Source organism: Rhinichthys klamathensis, unplaced genomic scaffold, assembly GCF_029890125.1.
Source record: "Rhinichthys klamathensis goyatoka isolate OS25496 unplaced genomic scaffold, OSU_Roscu_1.1 h1tg000068l_1, whole genome shotgun sequence".
NCBI lineage: Eukaryota > Metazoa > Chordata > Actinopteri > Cypriniformes > Leuciscidae > Rhinichthys > Rhinichthys klamathensis.
Window position 1 is genome coordinate 2,306,469 of NW_026606611.1, and position 21,767 is coordinate 2,328,235.

General features: G+C 38.3%; 1 protein-coding gene across 1 annotated transcript; it reads left to right on the top strand.

The window, feature by feature from the left end:
* The first annotated feature begins 2,173 nt into the window (after positions 1 to 2,173).
* Positions 2,174 to 12,673, top strand: clcf1 (cardiotrophin-like cytokine factor 1). Its single transcript, XM_056250139.1, has 3 exons — positions 2,174 to 2,565; positions 9,517 to 9,668; positions 11,180 to 12,673. The coding sequence occupies exons 1-3, from the start codon at positions 2,550 to 2,552 to the stop codon at positions 12,134 to 12,136; spliced, it is 1,125 nt and encodes a 374-aa protein (XP_056106114.1). The 5' UTR covers positions 2,174 to 2,549; the 3' UTR covers positions 12,137 to 12,673.
* Positions 12,674 to 21,767: the final 9,094 nt, after the last annotated feature.

Genomic DNA, 21,767 nt, shown 5'->3' on the forward strand with positions numbered 1-21,767 from the left:
ATTTTAGTTATATTCAGATGCACTTTAAAATATTGCATTAGATATAGGCCTGATAATTTAACGGTGTCCAAATATCCTCCTGGGACCCAGGAATAGACTTTTGTCCACTGTAGTGGACGTTATATTTTAGTGAATTTCTTTGACATCATACATCACATGTCACACCTGGGTGTCCTGTAAAGAGCACATTCAGGGCTTTTCAGAGATACCAAATGTTTTGTAGTTTCACCATGAAAACAACTTCTCCTTGGTCTTTAAAAAGGTCTGACATTAATTTTGTCATCAAATGTAGCACTCTTATGGAAATATGATAATATATTATAATTATAACTTAAATTACTACTTTTCAAATTGTATTTCATAAAGCAACATCTCAGGAAACCGTTGTGGGGTTTCAAATAAAAAAATGACTTTCTGTTACAGAACAGGACATTGATTTCATTCATGTCCACTGTAGAGGACATCAGGACTAAAATCATGTTTATCAGGCATTTTGGGAGACACAACAAGTGAATATGGAAATAAATTATACATCAATATTCCTATGAAATATTAGATATTATTATTAAAATGTTCCTAATTATTACTCCAATTATTACACTTCTTTTTTCATTAAATGTTACTCCAAGAACACATTAATGTGCACATTAGATACAGTGTATAGATACATTACATTGAATGGGAATATTAATTTATGGCCATTTAACCCACATATTGCATAAAGTAAAATGGTGTATCAATTCATTTCGTTATATCTTTCATAACTTAGTTGAGAATCATCTTTATAGAAATTTTGCTTTAAATTTTGCCGTCTGCCCGTCTGCCCGTCTCCCCGTCTGCCCGTCTGCCCGTCTCCCCGTCTGCCCGTCTCCCCGTCTGCCCGTCTGCCCGTCTGCCCGTCTGCCCGTCTGCCCGTGTTTGTATTGGAGCCTTTGGACTTTGAGTCTTCAATCCACACCACACCGTGACACCTATAGTCTCTCACATTATCTGATTGACACTTAAAACTTTTAGTTTAACTAACTAGCAATACAAAATGTGATGGATTCCTGAAACAATATGAACAATTCCTTTGTAATGGCTCTGTTCAGGTTTAACCAGCTTTCTCTCATATTATATATTATAATCATATATTTTCTCTTTTCTATCTCTTGTTGTTTCCTTATGTATAACCCTTTATCTTTATCTTTCTCTTTATCCCTTGTCTTTTTTTATCCTCTTGCAAATGATTCTTAATACGCTGTAAAAAAAATATTACAATATTATATGTATATATTCCTGATTTGTTATCACATTTTTTTTTCTTTTGTCAACTCAATTTAGATAATTTAAGTTGCTGTTGATTAAACCTTTCTCCCTCATTGTATCAACTCAAATTTTTTAATTTCAGTGAACTTAATATTTTAGACAAGGTTACTTTCTTTTTTAAGTTAAAGCCACAATAATATTTTAGGATATATTTGACACTTTACATACCAATGATATTTAACTGTAATGTTCCCCTGAAGGTGTTTGTATATTTGCATCTGTTTCTTGAAAATGGTTAAATGATGAAGAGCTGTAAGATCCCAGTGCTAAACAGCAGAGGACGCCAGCAGCATCACGAATCATCACATCTAACACCAGGACGGTGATCAGTCAAACATCACAGGCTCACAACAATAATCACAATGTTAATCCCGTCTTGTTCTTTTAATGTCATGTTGCCTGTGAAATGAAGTGCTTATCCACTTACACACCTCTGAAATAACCCACGCATGTAGCATTTCAAATCTCAATAATCTCACTGTCAATAAAGGTAATACCAGAGGAATGACAGTAGGCTATGACACACATCAAGCACGAGACTAGGTCAGAAAACACACCAGTCTAAACACTGCCCGTTCTCAATGAATAACTCAATGCCAAATTATAATTGAGTCACCGAATCCGAGAAAAAAAAAAACACATTGTCTATGTTGTTGGTGAGAAAATAAATGGCACAATTATGAAATATCTGTCAGGAGTGTAATTCCTCCCAGCTTTGTGGTTTCAGAGTCTCGTGGCAGGGTCCTCACTTCAGAGAAGATGAATCAACAGTGAATCACTGAAGAGGAGGAGAGAGAGAGGGACTGGGGGAGGAGGAGAGGCCGGGGGACAGAACTTTCTCTCAGGCATGTGTATAAAATCACTTCAGTCAGTCACTCAGTCAGTTTCATCGACACTCACCTGGATATCAGAGCACGCGCCCGCGCGCGGTCACCCGACAGCTGTCAATCACTTCACGCGCTCACTTTCTGAGACTTTATTTAGGCTACTGTATTTATTTACTTTTTTTTCTTCTTTTTTTTTTACATTCACATTACAGGTATTTTATATATTTCTCTTTATATAGCGCTACAGGCACGCGCAGACTAATCCAGGTTTGAAAAAAAAGCTCTGGGAGAGTTTACTAAATCACCGGGCAGCGCACGAAAACAACAGTAATTTTTATTTCATCAAAAACTCCTTCAAAACCTCAAGAAGAATAAACGGATTGGAACGGAAATAGGGGATTCCTTTCAATTAAAATGCGTCGCTGGAAAGGTAAGTGATGAGCGACTTTGGCTTTTCACAGTTCATTTTGGTATTGACAATTATTATTATTGTTAGATTATTTTGAAATATAATTATTTAAATATAGGCTAATTGTTTGTTACTTTCGGAGCGTCCACAATGTTTGGGTGTGTGTGTGTGTGTGTGTGTGTGTGTGTGTGTGTGTGTGTGTATAGCCTATGTTTGCTAAATTTGTTTGCAAGGTCGCCAGAAGGAGAAAATATAGTGAATGCATCTTTAGTTTGCTTGCGCATGTGATACACTTTTCTGTTCTAAAAACAATTTCAAAAGCTCTCAAAGATTGATTCCCTGAAAGTTTGTTTTTGAGAGGCCTAAGCATTGCCATTCAGTGCAGCAAAATAAGTGAATTTCGTTTAAGCAAGTTAACGAAAGGTATTTTATAGCTCGGAAATAGCTTTTCTTTTCGTGTAAAATAATCGATTAAATTGTCGCTCTAAAGGTCAGTTATTTTTATTTGCATAAATCAGTGAAACTTGACGTGTAATAGGAATTTTCAGATTACAATTAGACTTCAAACAATGTTGTAACACGAGTAGCCTAAATAAATTTGAGTTTATCCAGTTTGTTGTGAATTTCACAAAACATATTAAATGATAAAGAAAGTGAATATGGATTATAGAAATTACACGTGTAGGCCTACACTGTAAAAAAAGTTATATTTTTAAGTACAATCAACTTGGATGTTTAAGTCATTTCAACTTAAATTACATCAAACTGACTTAAAAGATGAGTTGAATCTTTTATAACTTATAAAAAAGTTGAATATTGCTAAACTTATTTTGATGAGTTAAAGCAATGTAAAAACATATGTTGTCATAACATCTATCATATCATTTTTACAGTGTTCAGAGATTATTTTGTTCTAATAAGTCAATTATATATATATATATATATATATATTTAAAGTAGGTATTTTTAATAAACAAAAGTTGTTTTTTTCACACTACAATGACTTTTTATTACTAACTATTACAAAGCATTTCCAAAAATATCAGTATCAAGCTCAAAAACTAGTGCTAGTATCTCAATAGAGCTGCTGTTATTCCTAAACCCAAACTCTCACACAAACCTGTTGATTTCTGAAGATTTAAAGCATTTTAGACTTCTTGAAATGTCCTCACACGCTCATTTTTGTCATGTTTCACCCCATTTCCATAATTCTGTTCCCCATGAGCATATAGCCAAACCTGTGGACACGCACATACTAAGACTAGTTATGCTTCTCTTCTTGTTCTCAAGTGCATGTGGTTCATAGGGCAAGCTCGCCCCTGTCTTGTTAACCGACACTGATATGAGAAAGTACATGATTCATGTTAGTCAGGGTCTAAACACACAAACCCACACACATACACACCACCTGTCTTCAGGGAGCCTGTGAAAAGGAGGAAGAGTGTGTGACGAAATGATGCGATTTACGCCTGAACAAAGCAGCAGAGCAGTCTGTCACGCTCACACACACACACATTCTCTTTTTCCGTGTTACAGTTCATTTTGTCCCACATGCACGCTTGCCCCAAATGCATACATGCATCTATCACACACAGCCCAAACTGCCAAATATACTCAAACTCACACAGATGGTTTCAGAAAAAAAGAAGCCCCAAACCGTTAACATGTCACAGCGCCCCATGCATTTGCATTTTAATCCACGCAAAGATGCGGACAAGACAGTGGGTTTTTGGGGAGGAGAGAGAGAGAGAGAGCATGTATAAGCGAGGTAGAGGGATGAAGAGCTTCAGGAAGTGCAGGGCTTAAGGAGAAAGAGAGAGACGGAGTGATGGAGGAAAGGAAAGAGGGTTAACACAGCCCAGATTCCCTCTAAAAGAAAAAGGAGAGAGCGAGCACAGGGGAATGATATAAAATGAGTTGGTCACGGTTTGAACAGTTACACATGCTGTTTACATTTTTCCCAAATTAACATGGCCCCTCGCTTCACCAAGCCCCTTTCTCTCTCCCACTTCTTTCTTTCTTTCTTTCTTTCTTTCTTTCTTTCTTTCTTTCTTTCTTTCTTTCTTTCTTTCTTTCTTTCTTTCTTTCTTTCTTTCCTTCCATCTCTTTCTTTCCATATTTGATCTTCTAGATTGGACGTGCAGATAGTTGCTCTTCATTTAGTTATATTTATTTTCAAGAGCGGGTCGTTTTGGGCGACGTTAAATGAGAAACTTGAGTCAGAGAGATGGGGAAATGGTGAGGGGGGAGGGAAGAGATAATTAAAAAAAGCAAGAGAGAAAAAAGGAAAGGTAATTACAAAGTGCACCCGAATTGGACTGAAAAAAAAAAGAGACAAAAAAAAAAAACCATGAGAAAAAAGATGTGAGGAACGTGAGGGTTTTTGTTAACGCAGGTTTTATTGTCCATTCCTGCTTTGTTCTGAAGGTCCTTGGCAAAGCCGGCAACGTTTGAGGCCAACTTCCATCAATTTAAATTTCAAACTAAGTATCCTCGGGGAGATTGAGGAGTGTATGTCCCCTTGTAGAGATCACGGAGAGCAAGTGTGTGAACGAGCGAGTGAAACCTGGTTTGATGTATCTAGAAACAATTGATGTCCATCATGCATGTAACGGATGCATTTATATTCTAACATCCTTCTGAGTGCCCTGCATGTTAGTTTATATGTGTGTGTGTGTGTCTAGTCAGTGAAGGAATGCACGTTTGATTGAGTGCAGACGGCACATAAATCTCTATACTTTAACTGTACACAGACACACAACATGACCCTGACCCCTTTCACAAACACACACTCGCTCATGAATATGAAAGACTAGGCTCTTTGTGCACTGAACTGACCAGCCCATCATATGGGCAATATAACTTTATATGATGTGATAGAAGGGAACATGTTTTATGATATTGCACCATAATGCTGAATTCTTGGTATTGTTGACTGGAGCCTCCAAGACTCGTCTGTTTAGTGTTAACACAGAGGCAACAAATCAGTCAGAAGATGGAAGGCGAGAGGCTACGTGTGCATGTGTGTGAGACAGAGAGAAAGACAGTGCAACTGACTGATATACCGATTTGACATCATATCATTGCTGCCAGCTGTAGGCTCTTTGCAAAGACACACACGCACACAGAGAGAGAGAGAGAGAGAGAGAGAGAGAGAGAGATCTGTCCTAATGAAAGCCGTGGTTATTCAATAAAGTCGCGGGGGATTTGTTTCTGGGGTTATGTAAATATGCCAGTGCTCTGTTTTAGAGCTGTTGTGCTTACATCCAAATAAGCAATAAGAGAGAACAACATTCTTCATGTGATTCTCGATTATATCTACTATGCCATGAGAAAAACAGCAGTTCACAAATCAACAGAGAGTTAAATTGTTTGCTGAGAAACATCTCTATTATTATTGCTCAAATGCATATGGATAGGAATTAAACGCCGTGATGTCAAATCATGCTGATTGTTGAGGAGATTTGTGATGTTGCTTTTCTAAGCAATCAGATTTTTACGATTTCTGCCCGGCGACAATCATCGAAGGACTTTTGTACAGGCAAATCCCACTCATGTTTTTTCTTTTGAAGTATGGATATCATAATAATGATGTTATTAGTACTATATGTGGCGCCTTTACTTTCACAGGAAAGAGAGAAAACGAGATCTCTTCGATATCGAGATCTTCTCCAATTTTTTTTCCAGAGAAAGAGACCCGTATGTTTCTTAGAGTTTCTCTCGAAGCCAAGATACCAAAGTCTGCATTAAAAATTTTGAGATCTCAATATAAACTCAAATATTTTGATCAAATTCTAATGTCAGACGTTATTTTAAAGCTTCAATATTTTAAACTCTTAAAAAGAAAGACTCCAAAAGATGCTGTCATTGGTTCACAAATAACCATATTTAAAAGAACATTTTTTTTTTTGTGCGATGGAAAGTTCTTCATGGAACCAACCATCAAAGCCATAAAGAACCGTTATTTATATATTGTACAATAACAATTGTCTATCACTATTAGTCCTCGGAAATATAAAACATTTGAGTCAATGTTAATGCTTTAAAAACATCTCTTGAGCTCTGAAAGAGAAACCTTGGAGCAATAAAATGTTCCTCACGGTACTCTTATCCAGTTATTTGTTGGAACAAAAGACAATTATAATAAGAATAAGATGTCGGTCAGTGTTTATAAGACGTTAATGGATGATGTTAGTGGATCTCTTTTCTTATATGTTGCTATAACACACAGAAACATGATTCAATATCTGATGTTTTCAATAAGCCGATTATGTTGGATCAGCATTTTGGATCCATCTGAGATGCACTGCTGAACTCTTTCACTCCTGACTTATCTTCCTGAAAGACTTTGACGATTATTGTGACCTTGGGTTGAGGAAAAGGTGTGTCAGGAGTGTGTGTGTTTGTGTGTGCGTTTCAGGTAGCGTTTTAGATGAGCGTTTCATGAGAATTCTTCCCTCTTGAAGGAGAATGAGTGAATTAGAGTGGAAAGAATGGGAGAGAGAAAAAAGAGAGGAACAGAGTTGAAAAGAAAAACTGGCTGGGCTAATCGAGGTTAATAAGCTGTTGTTATTTTGGCCGGGGGCAAAAAAGAGATAAACCACTTTAAAGAAGGGGAGGAAACATAGGCGTGTGTGTGAGAAGCTAAAAAACTTGACAGGAGGAATATGAGGGGAAGGAGAGAGAAACAATGTGTGACAGCGAGACAAACGCGTGATCGTGATGAAGAGAGCCGGGAGAAGAAAGGATTGAGAAAAAACGGGGATGATGGGGGGTTCAAGAAGAGGAGACGAACAGAGATAAAAAGGAAAAGCAAAGGGGAGGAGGTGCACATATTTCACACCTGTTGAAAACACAATGCCTCAAACAAGTAATTACACATCTCTGCCATGTTCCTCTGAATGCTTAACACAAAAAAGAAAAAGAACAGAGACACTGAGATGTGTTTGGGCCGGATGACTCCCTGAGGCTCGCACACACACATAATAGGAGCACTGTGTGACCCTTTTCGAAGTCCGAGGTTCATTCTCATTTGCTGCCATTTTCCCAGCGTGATTTCTGAGGACACTGGTCTAAAAGGGTCCTCTGGATGGGCACATTTACACACACACTCACGCACCATACCAAATGTAACAAATGCACTGGTCTGTGTACAGGCATGTATATACACATAATCCAAAACAGAAACCTACAAACACACTCCAAAACAAAAACATGTCCCAGAGTAGAGGACCACACACACTTACACCCTTGAGCTCAAACACACACACACACACACACACAAAAGTACTGTGCTATTTGTCAAATGATAAACTATAGATAAATGGTTGAAAATGATGACTACATTTATTGACACTTTCTGATTGACAAACAATTTTTTTTGCAAAAAATAGCTCAGGAAAGTTAGGTTAGCTCTGCAAGCATAGCATATTCTCTTTTAGGGCTAATTCACACAGAATGCGTTTAACATTTTTTTAATGCCGTGTCATGGGAGAAATTTTGTGTATATTTGAGCTGACTAGCGTAGCATACAATGGTCAAACATGTCCATGTTTACATTGAAGAACAATGGAAAAATAGCGCAGTGAAATGAAAAAATGCACAATTTATGTTTGAACGTTAAGACATGTCCATTGAACGGTTCTTTGAGAAACTGAAAATGGTTCTCCTATGTGACATTTCTGCAAAACCAAAAAAAAAAAAACCTTTTGGAATCTCTAGTGTTATTTAATTGCAACTTGCTTTGAAGTTTTGTTATTTATGGGTTGACTTAAGGAAAATGTTAAGTATGGATTGTGTTCAAATATACGTTCATGTAAAAAGTGATCAGTTGACTTAACTTAAAAAAAGTGAGGAAACCCATTACCTTAAAATGATTAAGTAAATAAACTTAATGCGTAATTGAAAAAAATAAGTTATGTGGAATTGTCAAGTTCACGTAACTTAATTTTTTCAATTACGCATTAAGTTTTTTTAAGTCAACTGATCACTTTTTACAGTGTATCATAAAAAAATCTCATAAATGATGAAACAGAAACGGATCATTTCTTCTGTATTGTGACATCTGACTGAAATTAATTATCAAAAAAAAAAAAATGAAATGTGGGGGGAGGGCTCACCATAAGATTGGGTTATGACATTTTGGTTAAAAATTACAAGGTCAAAAAAGAAAGAAAGAAAGAATTTAATTTCATGCTGAATTTAATGCATTAAAATATTGCAGTAAGGGACATTTTAGCTGTAAAGATATATGAAAACATATCGGTGTAATATACTGTATATAAGATTTATTTCAACCTTTTATGGCCCGCTTCAGTATGAACACAAATCCCTTTAATAATCCTATGCAGAACTTCTCTCTCTCTCTCTTCAAACAAACTGTACCAGAGGCCAGTAGCAGAAGCAGTGCCAGACATATCCGCATGAAATTGTAATCTCTATAATCAAAGTATAACATAAAACTAACTGTTTAATTCTGAATACCTCAAAAGAATTACAGTTAAAACCACTATATTACAAAAATGACGCACCATAATCTCTGTGAACTCATATAAACCAAACATTTATTCAGAGCTGATTACAGACAGATTTTCTCTGCTTCATGTTATTCCTCAAACAAAATCACAGTCTTCATTTGTGTTATTTGAGAAATAACAAACTTATTACACTGTAAAAAATTATGTGATCAGTACGTTATGACAGCATGTGTTTTCACTCATCAAAATAATTTAAGCAATTTTCAGTTATACAAGATTCAACTCGTCTTTTATTCAGTTTAACGTAATTTAATTTGAAATGCCTTAAACATCCAAGTTGATTGTACTTAAAAATTTGAATGCAGCAACTTTTTTGTTTTACAGTGCATTTTTACTAATGCACTGACAATAACCAGACAAGAGAATTGGACATTAAATTGTCATTTGTGCTTTTTCACGGGACTTCAATCCCTGTTTTCTCTGCTTTGTATTCCAGTTGCTGAGGTTGCTGTACTGCTGTTTTTGGTGGGGTGTGTTCATGCACTGGACCGCACACTCATGCTGTCCAATGAGAGGAGCTCGATAGAGAGGACATACGAGCTGACCAAATACCTGGACCACCAGCTGAAGGAGATCAGAGACACCTACGTGAGTCACAATCTGTGTGTGTTTTATCAGTGTGTGGCGATGAATGACGTTTTTGTTTATAGATGTTTTCCTCTGGATGCTCTCGCTCTTTTTTTATCTCTTTTGCCTCTTCTTGACTGTATTGTGATACATGCTCTAGTTTTATAATTAGCTGTTTTTCTAGTATCTCGTAACTGACCTAACTTTTGCCAGCTAATGGTGTATAAAGACCCTTTTAAATGTTTTGATAGTAGTTTTGTTAACTGTGTTTATGTGTTTACTTGCTAATGAAACAGCTATTGAAACAGGAAGTTGGGGTGGGACACACCAGGGCATGTCCTTTTCATATTACCTAGTCAATATCCTTTAGTTAGCTTAAATATAGCATGAAATGAAAATTCACCCTATTTTCTAAATGTATATTATAATTCGTAATGCGAATAATTAATCCGTGTGTATGTTTAATTTTCTTCCTGGTGAACTATGCAGGACTTCTCATATCATTTAGACGATTAAACCCGTCCATGCATGCTCACGTTCATCTGCCTCCACTTTTGAGTGCATAGAACCAAGTAACCAAGTACATATAGAACCAAGTTTTCTTTTTCAATATTCTATTTCATCCAAAGTTCCAATAGTTCATCCAAATTATGAATATTCTGTCATTACTGACTCACCCTCATGTTGTTGCAAAACTTTTCTTTCTTCTGTGGAACATTATTTTGAAGAAAGTTTTTGGTTTCCATTGATACCATTTCACAAAATAAAGAAAGTCGTAGAGGTTTGAAACAACATGAGGGTGAGTAAATGATGAGAGAATATACATTTTTGGCCAACTAAACAAAAACATACCAGCATACCGTGACTTGCTACTTTCTAGTCAGAAGCAGATGGTATGTAATATTTAAAGGGATTGTTCACCCAAAAATTCAAGATATGTCATCATTTACACACTTCAGGTTGTTCCAAACCTTTATGCATTTATTTGCTCTGTTGAACACAGATATTTTGAAGAATGTGGGAAACTTAACAGTTCTGAGCCACCATTGACTTTCATAGTATTTTTTTTCCTACTATGGAAGTCAGTGGTGCCCTAAAGTGGCCTAGTTACAAACTTTCTTCAAAATATCTTCCTTTGTGTTCAGCAGAACAAAGAAACTCATACAGGGTTGGAACAACCTGCGGGTGAGTAAATGATGACAGAATCTTCTCACACTCCTAAAATATAGGTTCCAAAATGGAATTTTCATTTTCAAGAATATTTTGGGTTCCCTAAAGAACCTTATAGTGATCAGTCCTTAAAATAATAATATTTCAATAATCTAAAGAACATGTCCACGATAAATAACATTTTCTGCAATGGAAAGTGTTAAATGTTCGTCATGGAACCATCAATGCCAATGAAGTACCTTTATTTTAGAGTGCACTAACATGCAATTTTGATTTCATGGGGTCTTGAAGTGGGACATCTAAAACCTGACAGAATCAGTGTAATTGTTTTCTAAATATCTCTCCTCATCTCTGGTCCTCAGCTGTCGTATCTTGGGCCTCCATTCAGTGATCCCGGCTTCTCTCCTCCACGTCCCAACAGCTCCTCTCTGTCCGTGCCCAGTGCAGCTACACGCGTGGACTTGTGGCGCGGGCTGGAGAACGGTGCCCGTCTGGCACAGAACCAGCGGGCGTACAGCATTCTCCTGTGTGCCGTGAGGGAGCTGGCGCGCTCCACCCTGTGCCCGTACCTCCAGAGCTCTCTCCTGCACTTCTGCTCCGGCCTCAGCGGGTTACTCGGCTCAATATCCGGCCTGATGAACGCCCTGGGCTACACCAACCTGCCGCCCTCCACAGGATACGCCACGCCCGCTCAAGGATACGCCCCACCCATGTCGTCACAGTTTCAGGGCGTGAGCGAGAACAGCCCCGCCCCTCTACGGAGTTACGTGCCTCGAAACAAAGGCGCTCACACCGCCTCCGGTGTGAGAGAGGGAACGACTCGGGCGGATCTCAAGCGGGACAGGGAGAGGGAGCGTAGGAGGAGAGGGAGGAGGAAAGAAGGAGAGAGTTGGGTCGCCAAAGAGGAGGGAGAGAAGGAGGAAGGAATGGAGAGATGGGGGAAAAGGAGAAGACTGCTGAGCTTGGAAGAGGAGAAAATGATCAAACTGAACAACATGAACTACACAACTTTAAAAGTCGGAGACGGATACCGAAAGCAGCCCCTACTCTTTTCCTCACCATCCCTCCATCCTCGTCGATCTATCCGTTCCCTGCCGCCTCGTCACGCTGGTCTCTCTCCTCTCTCGCTCCTCTATCAGTACGGAGGGCCGGCCGCTGAGGTTCACGCTTTGCTGGCGGCCCCTGTGATGTCATCACATCCCACTCCTAATGACTTCTCCCGGAAAGTTGAAGGATTTTGGGTACTGCGGGAGCTGCAGAGCTGGCTGTGGAGATCCGCGAAAGACTTCACCAGACTGAAGAAACGGCTACGCGCTTGAGAGAGAACAAAGGCTCTGGTCTAAAACCTAGTGAGCTGCCTCGCTGCCCTCTAACAACTTGCGGTCACATTGGTGAAATTTCATGGACAAAAAAGGGTTGTCTATTGACAATAGTGTAGCGATGTATGAAGGACAGCTCACACAGAAGTCACTTTCAGACCTAGCAGTTCTCTGCAAATTCACATGACCAACTAGAACCTGTTGCGAAATTTGCATTGATGCAAAATTCCCAATTGCATGGATTCCTATTGAAATGACTGGATTTCACCCGCAAAAATATGCCGGACAACAGTGAATGTGGCATACAGCATCTTAACAAGGATGATTGAAGCCTTATAAATGAATGATCCAACTGATTCCAACAGAGGTTGATGATAGCTTGTTGCTAAGCTACCAACATGACACTCCAATCAGAATAAAAAGCACAAAATGCATACATTTTGGGTAAAACAGTCAGGCAGGCAGTTACTGTGAACTTTTGATACTTTTCAACATTGAATGAAACATACATATGTTTTAATCGAGATTTCTAATGCTTCAGCCCCATGTTTAATTCACTTTTTTCACTAGGCGAGGATAGATGATTCACTAGGATAGATGCAATGCTGCCTCACTTTGGTCAAAACCAAATGTCGTCCATGTCAGGAGCTTGGATATGATGCCTTAAAATGCTGCCTGTGGAAGCAGCTCACTAGGTTTTGGAACAGAACAGAAGTGTGTGTGAAACAGATTGATTCAGGCTCTATGGATGGAGATCTAAGGACTTCAGATGGTCACGCTTTGCACTAAATCCCCAAACAGAAAAGAGCCGCCAGTACGTCACAGACAAAGGGAAGAGAGCGCTCATTGAGAGAGCGAGACGTGATTCAGCAGAAGGAAAGTGAATCATGTTTGGAGTCATGCAGTAGTGAAAGGGTCAATGGGCAAAGTGGAGGAAATGTGGCATAACTAAAGAGACAATGGAGATTTTTTGCTGCCTCAAAAACTGAGTCAGTAATGCCTCATTGACACTGACTCGTCTTTTTCCAGACACACACAAATACACACCCACACATTTGGAAACAAATGCACAAATTTGATGCTCAGATGGTGTGTGTGTACGAACAGAAAAGTGACCATGAAAGTATATTATTCAAAAAGGTTTATAACATTTTCGGGCATGGTACCATGGTAATACTGTTTTCTAGAAATGTACAATGAGAATAGCATGGTGATTTTTGTAGACACGTGCAGTACTATGTAAATACCATGGTACGTGAATGTGGTAATAATTCAGTACCATGGTATATATCAAAGTACCACAGTATTACTATGTTTCTTGGCACGATACCATGATAATACTGAGTTTTCTGGAATGGTAATACCATGGTATTTTTTAGGGAAATGTGAAGTACTATGTAAATACTATGGTGTGTGAATATGGTAATCATTCAGTACAACAGTATTCCCATTTTTAAAAAAGATAACAGTATTCTTGAAGTTTCATTGGGGTATTAGGGAAATACCGGAGTATATAATAATATATGGCATTTACATGATACTCCAGTGATACAAAAAAAGCACAAAAAGTACCATAATGTGACATATTTTTGTGGAGAACATGGTATTCTTGGTGTACCATGTAAATTCCCTGGTGCAGGAGTTTCAGTACCATATAAACTACCATGGGATTTGATTTTTAACATAGTTTCATGGCAATCGGTCAGTACCATGGTATGTTTTTTGACAAGGCACACCATGGAACTCTTTGAATTTAATATAAATACCACTATATATAAATATGATAGTCATACAGTCCCATAATATACTATAGTATTACCATTCTTTTACCATGTTACCACCACAGAGCTTTTTTTTTAATAGATAAGGGATTCTACAAACATGAAAATGAGTTCTAATGCAGATGAGAGGGTGTATAAATATGAGTGTTTGTGTTCAGTCTGTACATTTTTGTATGTGTGTATATGTCTGTTATATTTATTTAATACTATTTATTCTCTGGGGCATGACATTATGATGTCACATGTTTTTTTCAGAGTACAAAAGACCTTTACTGACTACACTTTGGGTGTGTGTGTGTGTGTGTACTGTTACCCCTTGAGGAAAAACCAGAGGGACTGGAAGGATAGCGAGTTTTATTCGTCTGTCTGAGCGAAATTTATGACCACTCCATTCTTTCATGTAATCCCACATCCTCTCATCCCTCTCTTCCCCTCTATCTCTCTCTCACGCCTCTCCTCTTCCCTAGCGCTCACCTACTGACACACACACATACACACACACTTACTTCACTATCTAAATGGGAACACTGCATAGACTTCTATTGTTTTTATGTTAAGGCCCCACTTCATATTAAGTGACTGTAGTAAGATTTTAATTAATAATTTGAAACAATGCACTTATTGTGTACATACATGTTTTTGTATTTTAAAAATACATGCGTTAATTTCTGCAATTCCATACACTGTTGGGTAACACTTTATTTTACAGTTACACATTACTTTGTGTACTTACTAACAGTAAATTATGCATAATTACAAGTAACTAACACTAAACCAAACCGTAACCATACCTCTATAGTAAGTACATGTAGTTAATTAATATTACTCAGTACTTATTTGAGTAAGTACAATGTAACAACGTCACCTTAAAATAAAGTGTAACCCATTGTTGGCCTTCCATTAAACCATTAAACGTCCCCATACCAACAATCTGTCCCTAAACTTAACCGTATCAGAGCTCAAAAAAGCAGAAGTGTTTTGCAATATGAACACAATAAGTATATTGTACCTAACAGTTATTATTTTTTAATGGATAATTCGTTTAAGTAATTTTTACAAGGTTGGTAGGTTTTTATCAGGTTTAGCTCATTTCTGGGTACAAATATGTCCCCAAACATGTAAGTACACACACACATACTGTACATACACAAGATAAAAACAAAATGTCACATGTCATACTGACTTATGGCACAAACATCACAGTACAACATAATCAAATTAACGAAAGTTCAGACGCTTAATGTTTCTTTTCCCCAGGCTATGTTTGGGGTAAAATTAAAGGATCAATGATAATTTGTGTTTACCTCTGAGCAACACACCTGCACTGGAGTTATCACGGGACAACCACACCCACACCCACACCCACACACACACACACACACACACACACGGGTGTGACGTTCTTTTATGTGTAATTATCACAAATTACGGGAAAACATGAGTTTTGTGAGAAGGGAACACTTTCTCTCTCACATACACACACACACACACACACACACACACACATGGCCGACGACTCAGCGAAATGCGTAATGCAGAGTCCAGTCGGCTTCGGCCCCTAAATGGATGACCACACATCGGCAACAAAGGCCGCATTGTGCGCCTGTGTGTGTGTGTGTGTGTGTGTGTGTCATCACGTGTCGCGTCACTGAATCAGCGCGGGAGACTGTTTATGCATCTGCGCGACTGTAAAGTAGTTTTATTTGTTTTACTTTAAAAGGCCCTTTTCCGACGCCTCTCATCTCGTGCCATCATCGCGTCTGCCTCTATCTTTCAGCCATATGTGCAGCAGGTCGAGAGCAAATCTCCACTGCCAATCACGCATTAAATCACTCGTCTGTCATCAGGTCGTCAGCAGCAGCCTATTTAGTCCATCTTTATAGCTCCCTCCATTCTCATTCTGTCTTTTCGCCTTCTTCCGCAGCTCCTCGTCAGTTTTTCTTTCCCATCCTCGCCCATCCTTTCCCATCCCCCCCCCCCCTCTCTCCCCCCCCCCCCCCCCCCCCCCCCCCTCCGTGTCGAGCCCTGATCACCTGCAGCACATAAAAATTCCTTTTTTCTCTCTCCAGAGGATTGCGCCGCTGCCTAGGGAGTTTCTGCATTCCTGTTTCTCTCTCTCTCTCCGTCTGACTCTGCCTCCTCCTCGATCCTACTGTTTTTTCTCTTGCCGTTCGCTTTGTCTTTCCCTCTCTCACCTGTGGCCCAGCCCTTCCTGTTACCTCACGGCACCCACCACCTGCCGCGCCCCCGCCCGCGCCGCGCCGCGCTTCTTTGGCTGCAGGGCTGGGCTGACTCTCCCAAAACGCTCGGTGCGGGGGAAAGCTAGGGCACAGGTTGACTGATTTATTACCTAATCAATTGATCCTCCCAGATAAGAGTCGGTAACCACAAGTTCATTTATGTACGCGAATGTTGACTGAGCCCTCGAGGAAAAAACTGACTTTAATGTACCGTGGCGTGTTTTAGTGTTATTCAACATGCTTTCAGAAAAGATTATGGATGATTGTTTTGGATTGCCTACAGAGAGTTTGGTGTAGGCCTACGTGTGTGAATATGGGTGAATGAGTCAAGTGTGTAAAGTTGCACCTGTGAGCTGGTTATATCTACCGACTATGTCAATATCTTAACTGAAAAGACACCCTGATTTGAAATGCTCTACAAAAACAATGCTCCTCCAAGGCGGTCTATAATACCTGGAGAATACATAATACATTATCTCACTCAACTAAGTGGTTGATGGCACCACCAGAAGGTGCACAGTCCATTTTATGCTCTCCAAAAAAAGAAAGAAAAAGAACCAGGCACTGGTAAACCATCATGAATTATATTCTGAAATATTAGCCACATACAAACGTTTGGGGTCAGCCATTTTCTTTATGTTTTTTAAAGAAGTATCGCTAGTGCATGTTGTAAATATCTATTAACCATTTCATGGATCATGCTAACCAGCCAATCTCTTCCCCGCATCTGAATATGCCTACATCTCTACAATATTAGTAGATGAAAAGCAGTAAGCAAAGTACACTGTGAAACCAAATGAGTCAAGTTAATTCATTTAAAGGGATCGTTCACCCAAAACTGAAAAATCTGTCATATGTACTCACTCTCAAGTTGTTACAAACCTGTATTTCTTTGTTATTCTGAATACAAAAGATATTTTGAAGAATGTGGGTAACCAAACAGTTGATGGTCCCTATTGACTTCCACAGTATTAGTAGCCTATCCCCTAGACTTTCATTTTCATTTGTGGCAGTTTGCCATTGCGGCTTGCTAAAGAGATACTCAAAATTGACATGTGGCTTTAACAACCACATGCATTTACACTATTTCAGTTACGTCTGGAATGCGTCTCAGACTACTTTCTGAAGTGATTAGGGATCTGATTCCAAAAGCGTTTCAGAGGGTATTTACACCTGGCCTTTTCCCGATTGGATAGCTATCCGATCAGAGAGAACGCATGAAGTGACTAGGCGTAAACAGGCCCTTTGAAGAACACATGCAATGGTGCCTTAGGTTTTTGCTAAATATTATCTTAGAAGGCTGCATAATGTTGCTGGCTACCTTTTGAAATCTGTTGCACACCTGTTGCTTTAAAATGCTTTTTAGGTAGATAGTTCACTAGGTTTGGAACAAAGTACTGAGTGAAGAAAAACTGGCTGATAGAAGTAGTTAACTAGCCAATGGTTTGGTTTAAAATGCATGTTGGCAGTTTCTCAGATGAAAAATAGGGTTAGCATGTGTTTGAGTGTTTGAGTGTGTGTGTGTGTGTGTGTGTGTGTGTGTTTGTGTGAGAGAGATAGAGAGAGAGAGATAGAGAGAGAGAGAGAGAGAGAGAGAGAGAGAGAGAGAGAGAGAGAGAGAGAGAGAGAGAGAGAGAGAGAGAGAGAGAGAGAGAGAGAGAGAGATAGAGAGAGACATACTGTAGGTGATTGTAATAAGCTCTACCAGAGAGGATGAACTCAACTGTAATGTGAAGGACACACAAAGTTTGATGAACACAGACGTTTGTCTGTGAGCGTGTGACTAAGTGAGTGAGTGAGAGGTAAATAAAAAGCTTTTAGTGTCAGAGATGGAAGGACAAAGATTACAGTCACAAAACCTCCCACACTGTCTTACCAACATGGCACACTCATACGTATCCTATCTGATTTGTCTCCACACACACACACACACACACTGGGCCTATTTTTGGAGGCTTTTAAAAGTTCCAAGAATCTTTAACATAAACTAATGAACTGTAACAGTTCCTTAAAATCTGGATGAGCATGTAATGTTCTTCCATTCCGTTCTGCTTCTCCTCTGTCTCTTTCATTTCGATCTGTTGTTTCTCCGTGAACCAAACACAAGCTGACAGGTGAAGAATGGCTTTCTCACGCTGCGAGCGTGAGCGTGAGGTCTCGCGGAGGATTTCGTGAACGCTGTGCACGCCCTCGAGGGATTCCACTTTTACAGCAGTTAAATTAGGTTGGCTAAGTGCCACAATATGAACATCTAAAAACAGGAGCTCATTGAATAAGAGGAAAGAAATTCTTGTCTATTTTCGGTCAAAGTTATCGTATGACATTAGAAGACCTGGAATATAGTATAATAAAATGAAAGGTTCTTGATTGGCATCATAGGCCTATTCAATCAATTTGGTCGATCGGATCACCAGTGGATGATGGTAAGGTGTAAACTGAAACGTTTTGAACTTGTCCACTTTCGACCACTTCCAGAGGTAGTTGAAAATGCAAATTTTCTAGTATTTTGCTAGTACGTTTACGGTACGTTGTGTCCTTGTTCGCCTTCGTTGTTTGGAAAAGAGTAGCGTCAAAATTCTTCAGAACATCTCATTTTGTTTTCCACGGAATAAGGAAGTTTCAGTGGGGAAATTCCAATTTTTTTTATTTATTAATCAAATCCTCCGTAAGATCTTCATTTATTAAGTGCCTTTGTTATTTCTGAATAGATGAAACGCAGCATTCTCAAATGCGACCAAAGTTAGAATTTACCGAGAAACATCTTGCCAAACGCTTTCCATTGTATTTGACCACTGAATCCAGTGAAGTCTAAGGAGCATGTTTACGTTCCATTCATTGAGAACTGTCAAGGTGGAAACATGTTGAAAAGATGAAAAGTCAGCGGAGCCTCCTTTAAATGCTTGAGCAATACTGTCTAGAATCACACACCTGTTTTTGAAGCAAAGGGAACTACACATGCACATAAACGCACACCCATAAGTAAAGTTTGGGGAAGCGATCGGGGAGAAATTACAGACATGTGTGGACTCTGAAGGTAGAAGTCAGTTGTACGAACTCTTGACATGAAACCATGACCTTTGGAGATCTTTACGGAAGCAGACTTAAAGACAAGAGTTAAGCTACTGACATAGTGTTTATATACATACCACTATGTTAGAAAACTCAACTGTCAGCTTAACTAGACGAATTGAACAAAACATTGTCCATGGAGCATTTTTTTTAGATAGACAAGGGTGTGTGATCAAGCAGACAAACAAATGGACTTTTGGCCCTTTCAAGGAATGTGTAAAACAGGACTTAAATTTTTAGATAAAGGGTTAGTTCACCCAAAAAATAAAAAAAATCTGTCATTAATCACTCATCCTCACCTTCGCTCAACTTTGACCTTCGCTCAACTTTGACCTTCGCTCAACTTCGGAGCACAAATTAAGATCTTTTTTGACGAAATCCGAGAGCTTTCTGAACCCCGATAGACTGCAACATTATTACCACTTTCAAGGCCCAGAAAAGTAGGAAAGACATCGATAAAATAGTCCATGTGAAGCGCTGCACTGTGTTTACAATTTGCAATGATTTTTAGAGCTGTCAGGACGGATTTACCGGGAGATTGCGTTCCTCTGTCATTAGTCTGTGCGTGTGCACGTCATATAGGCCTAAGTAAGAAAAGAAGGGCTGGCTACTATATGCGGTGGTAGGTTTCCCGTTCCTGTTATTTTAAAACAGTCAAGCATAAGTTATAGCCTATTGCCTTTGCCTCACATTTGAGATGTTATTTGGCCTATTTTGAAACAATGATGTTTTCAATAAGTCAAAAAACAGTGACATAAATGCTATTACCTGCTCGACACATCTGTCTTTCATTCGTTTTTTTGTTGTTGTTTTTTTAATTGAGAGCTTTGATGTTGTTGGTGACATTCGCACTGATAAAGGATCACTTGTAACAATGGACAGACCGTACACTTCAAACGACCAGATTCATCCGCGCTGAAGACGCAGAGCCGAAGCAACGCAAACACCGAAACCAAGTTCCTCCGCAAGTAAATTGCAGTTGGGCCAAAAGTAAGGCTCTTTGGAAATTTAGAAGATACTTATTTTTAAAAATGCTTTTAATATAAATTGCATTTAATATAAATTGCATTTAAATAAAACAATGCATTCAACAGATTTATTTTAATTGCTGGAGAGGGGACAATATTACTGTAAAAAATGACATGATGAATAAGTTATGACAACATATGTTTTTACATTGCTTTAACTCATCCAAATAAGTTAAGCAATTTTCAATTTTTTTTATACAAGATTCAACTCATTTTAAGCCACTTTAATGTTCTTTAAGTTACTGTCACCGTCCCACAGGTGGGACGTTTGCCATTATATTTTTAAAACAATAATATCTTAGTAAAAACCTTAAGTAATATTGACAAACTATATATCATTTGAAAGCTTACAATCTCTAGTTTCCATATTTGGTGATTGATTTTCAAAATAAATTACAGAGGAGCCGTAATTTATCAATTTGCGACAAGAATATTTTCATACTCCCAAGGCGTGTTCAGACCTTTATTTTGAAATAGCAATGAACATGAAAAATCATGAAAAAAATTGTAGAAACCTAGTTTGTTTTCATGCCAAGAGTTCAAAAGATAGCATCCATTCAATTATTTTAGAAAAAAAGGTCTGAAAATGTTTTAAATATAAAGAAAAAAATAATAAATTCACCATTTGTGATGACGCTATGACGCACATGCGTGTTCTTTGTATGTGTTTATTAGAGGTTGAATTCATATCAAAATCTGCCAAACTTCCCATACTACTTCTGAATAGGATCTCTACTTCACAAATTGTATTAAAATTGTGGAAATAATGGTTCATATCACTCAAAACACATTTGGAAATGGAGGCGCCCTTATATGGGCAGTAATGGAGTCTGGTTGTGACCTAGTGAAAAAGTTTGGTACTGCGCCCAAACAAAATCTTACTGAAAGCACATTTTTTGAGATATCAACCTAAAATTTGAAACACAACTTGTTCAGATTTTTGGCTTTGATTTTTCTGCAGTTTTAGAGTAGCCCAGGTTTTGAAAATATATATTTTATATAAAATATGAATAATTAATTTTTTTACATTGTACATTTCCATAAACTCAAACTTCTATAACTTTTTTTCTGTTTCACTTTTTTAATTTATTTCACTTCTACATAAATCTGCCAAATGTCTTCTTTAAAACAAGACCAATCTTACGTCTATATTCCAAAGCATTCTTGAATTACAACCATTTATGTTCGAAATTTGCATTTTCATGTCTATTAAAAAAAGGGGGGGTGACAGTTAACAGGTTAAAATGACTTAAACATCCAAGTTGATTGTAAATATAAGGCAGCAACTTTTTTTTGGGAGGGAGGGGGGCACTTTAGTTTCATTGTGTTCTGGCAAATAGTTATAATCTAACATACACAATTCTCTCTCCAAAAACTATGTTTTGTGCCTTAATTGCTTTAATAAAAACTAATGTGACTACAATTTGAACCTTCTTGGGAAGTGCCTTTTATTGTCAAAATAATAGTTTCTGTTACAGATTCTGCACCTAAAGTTTTTTAACATGTCACACAG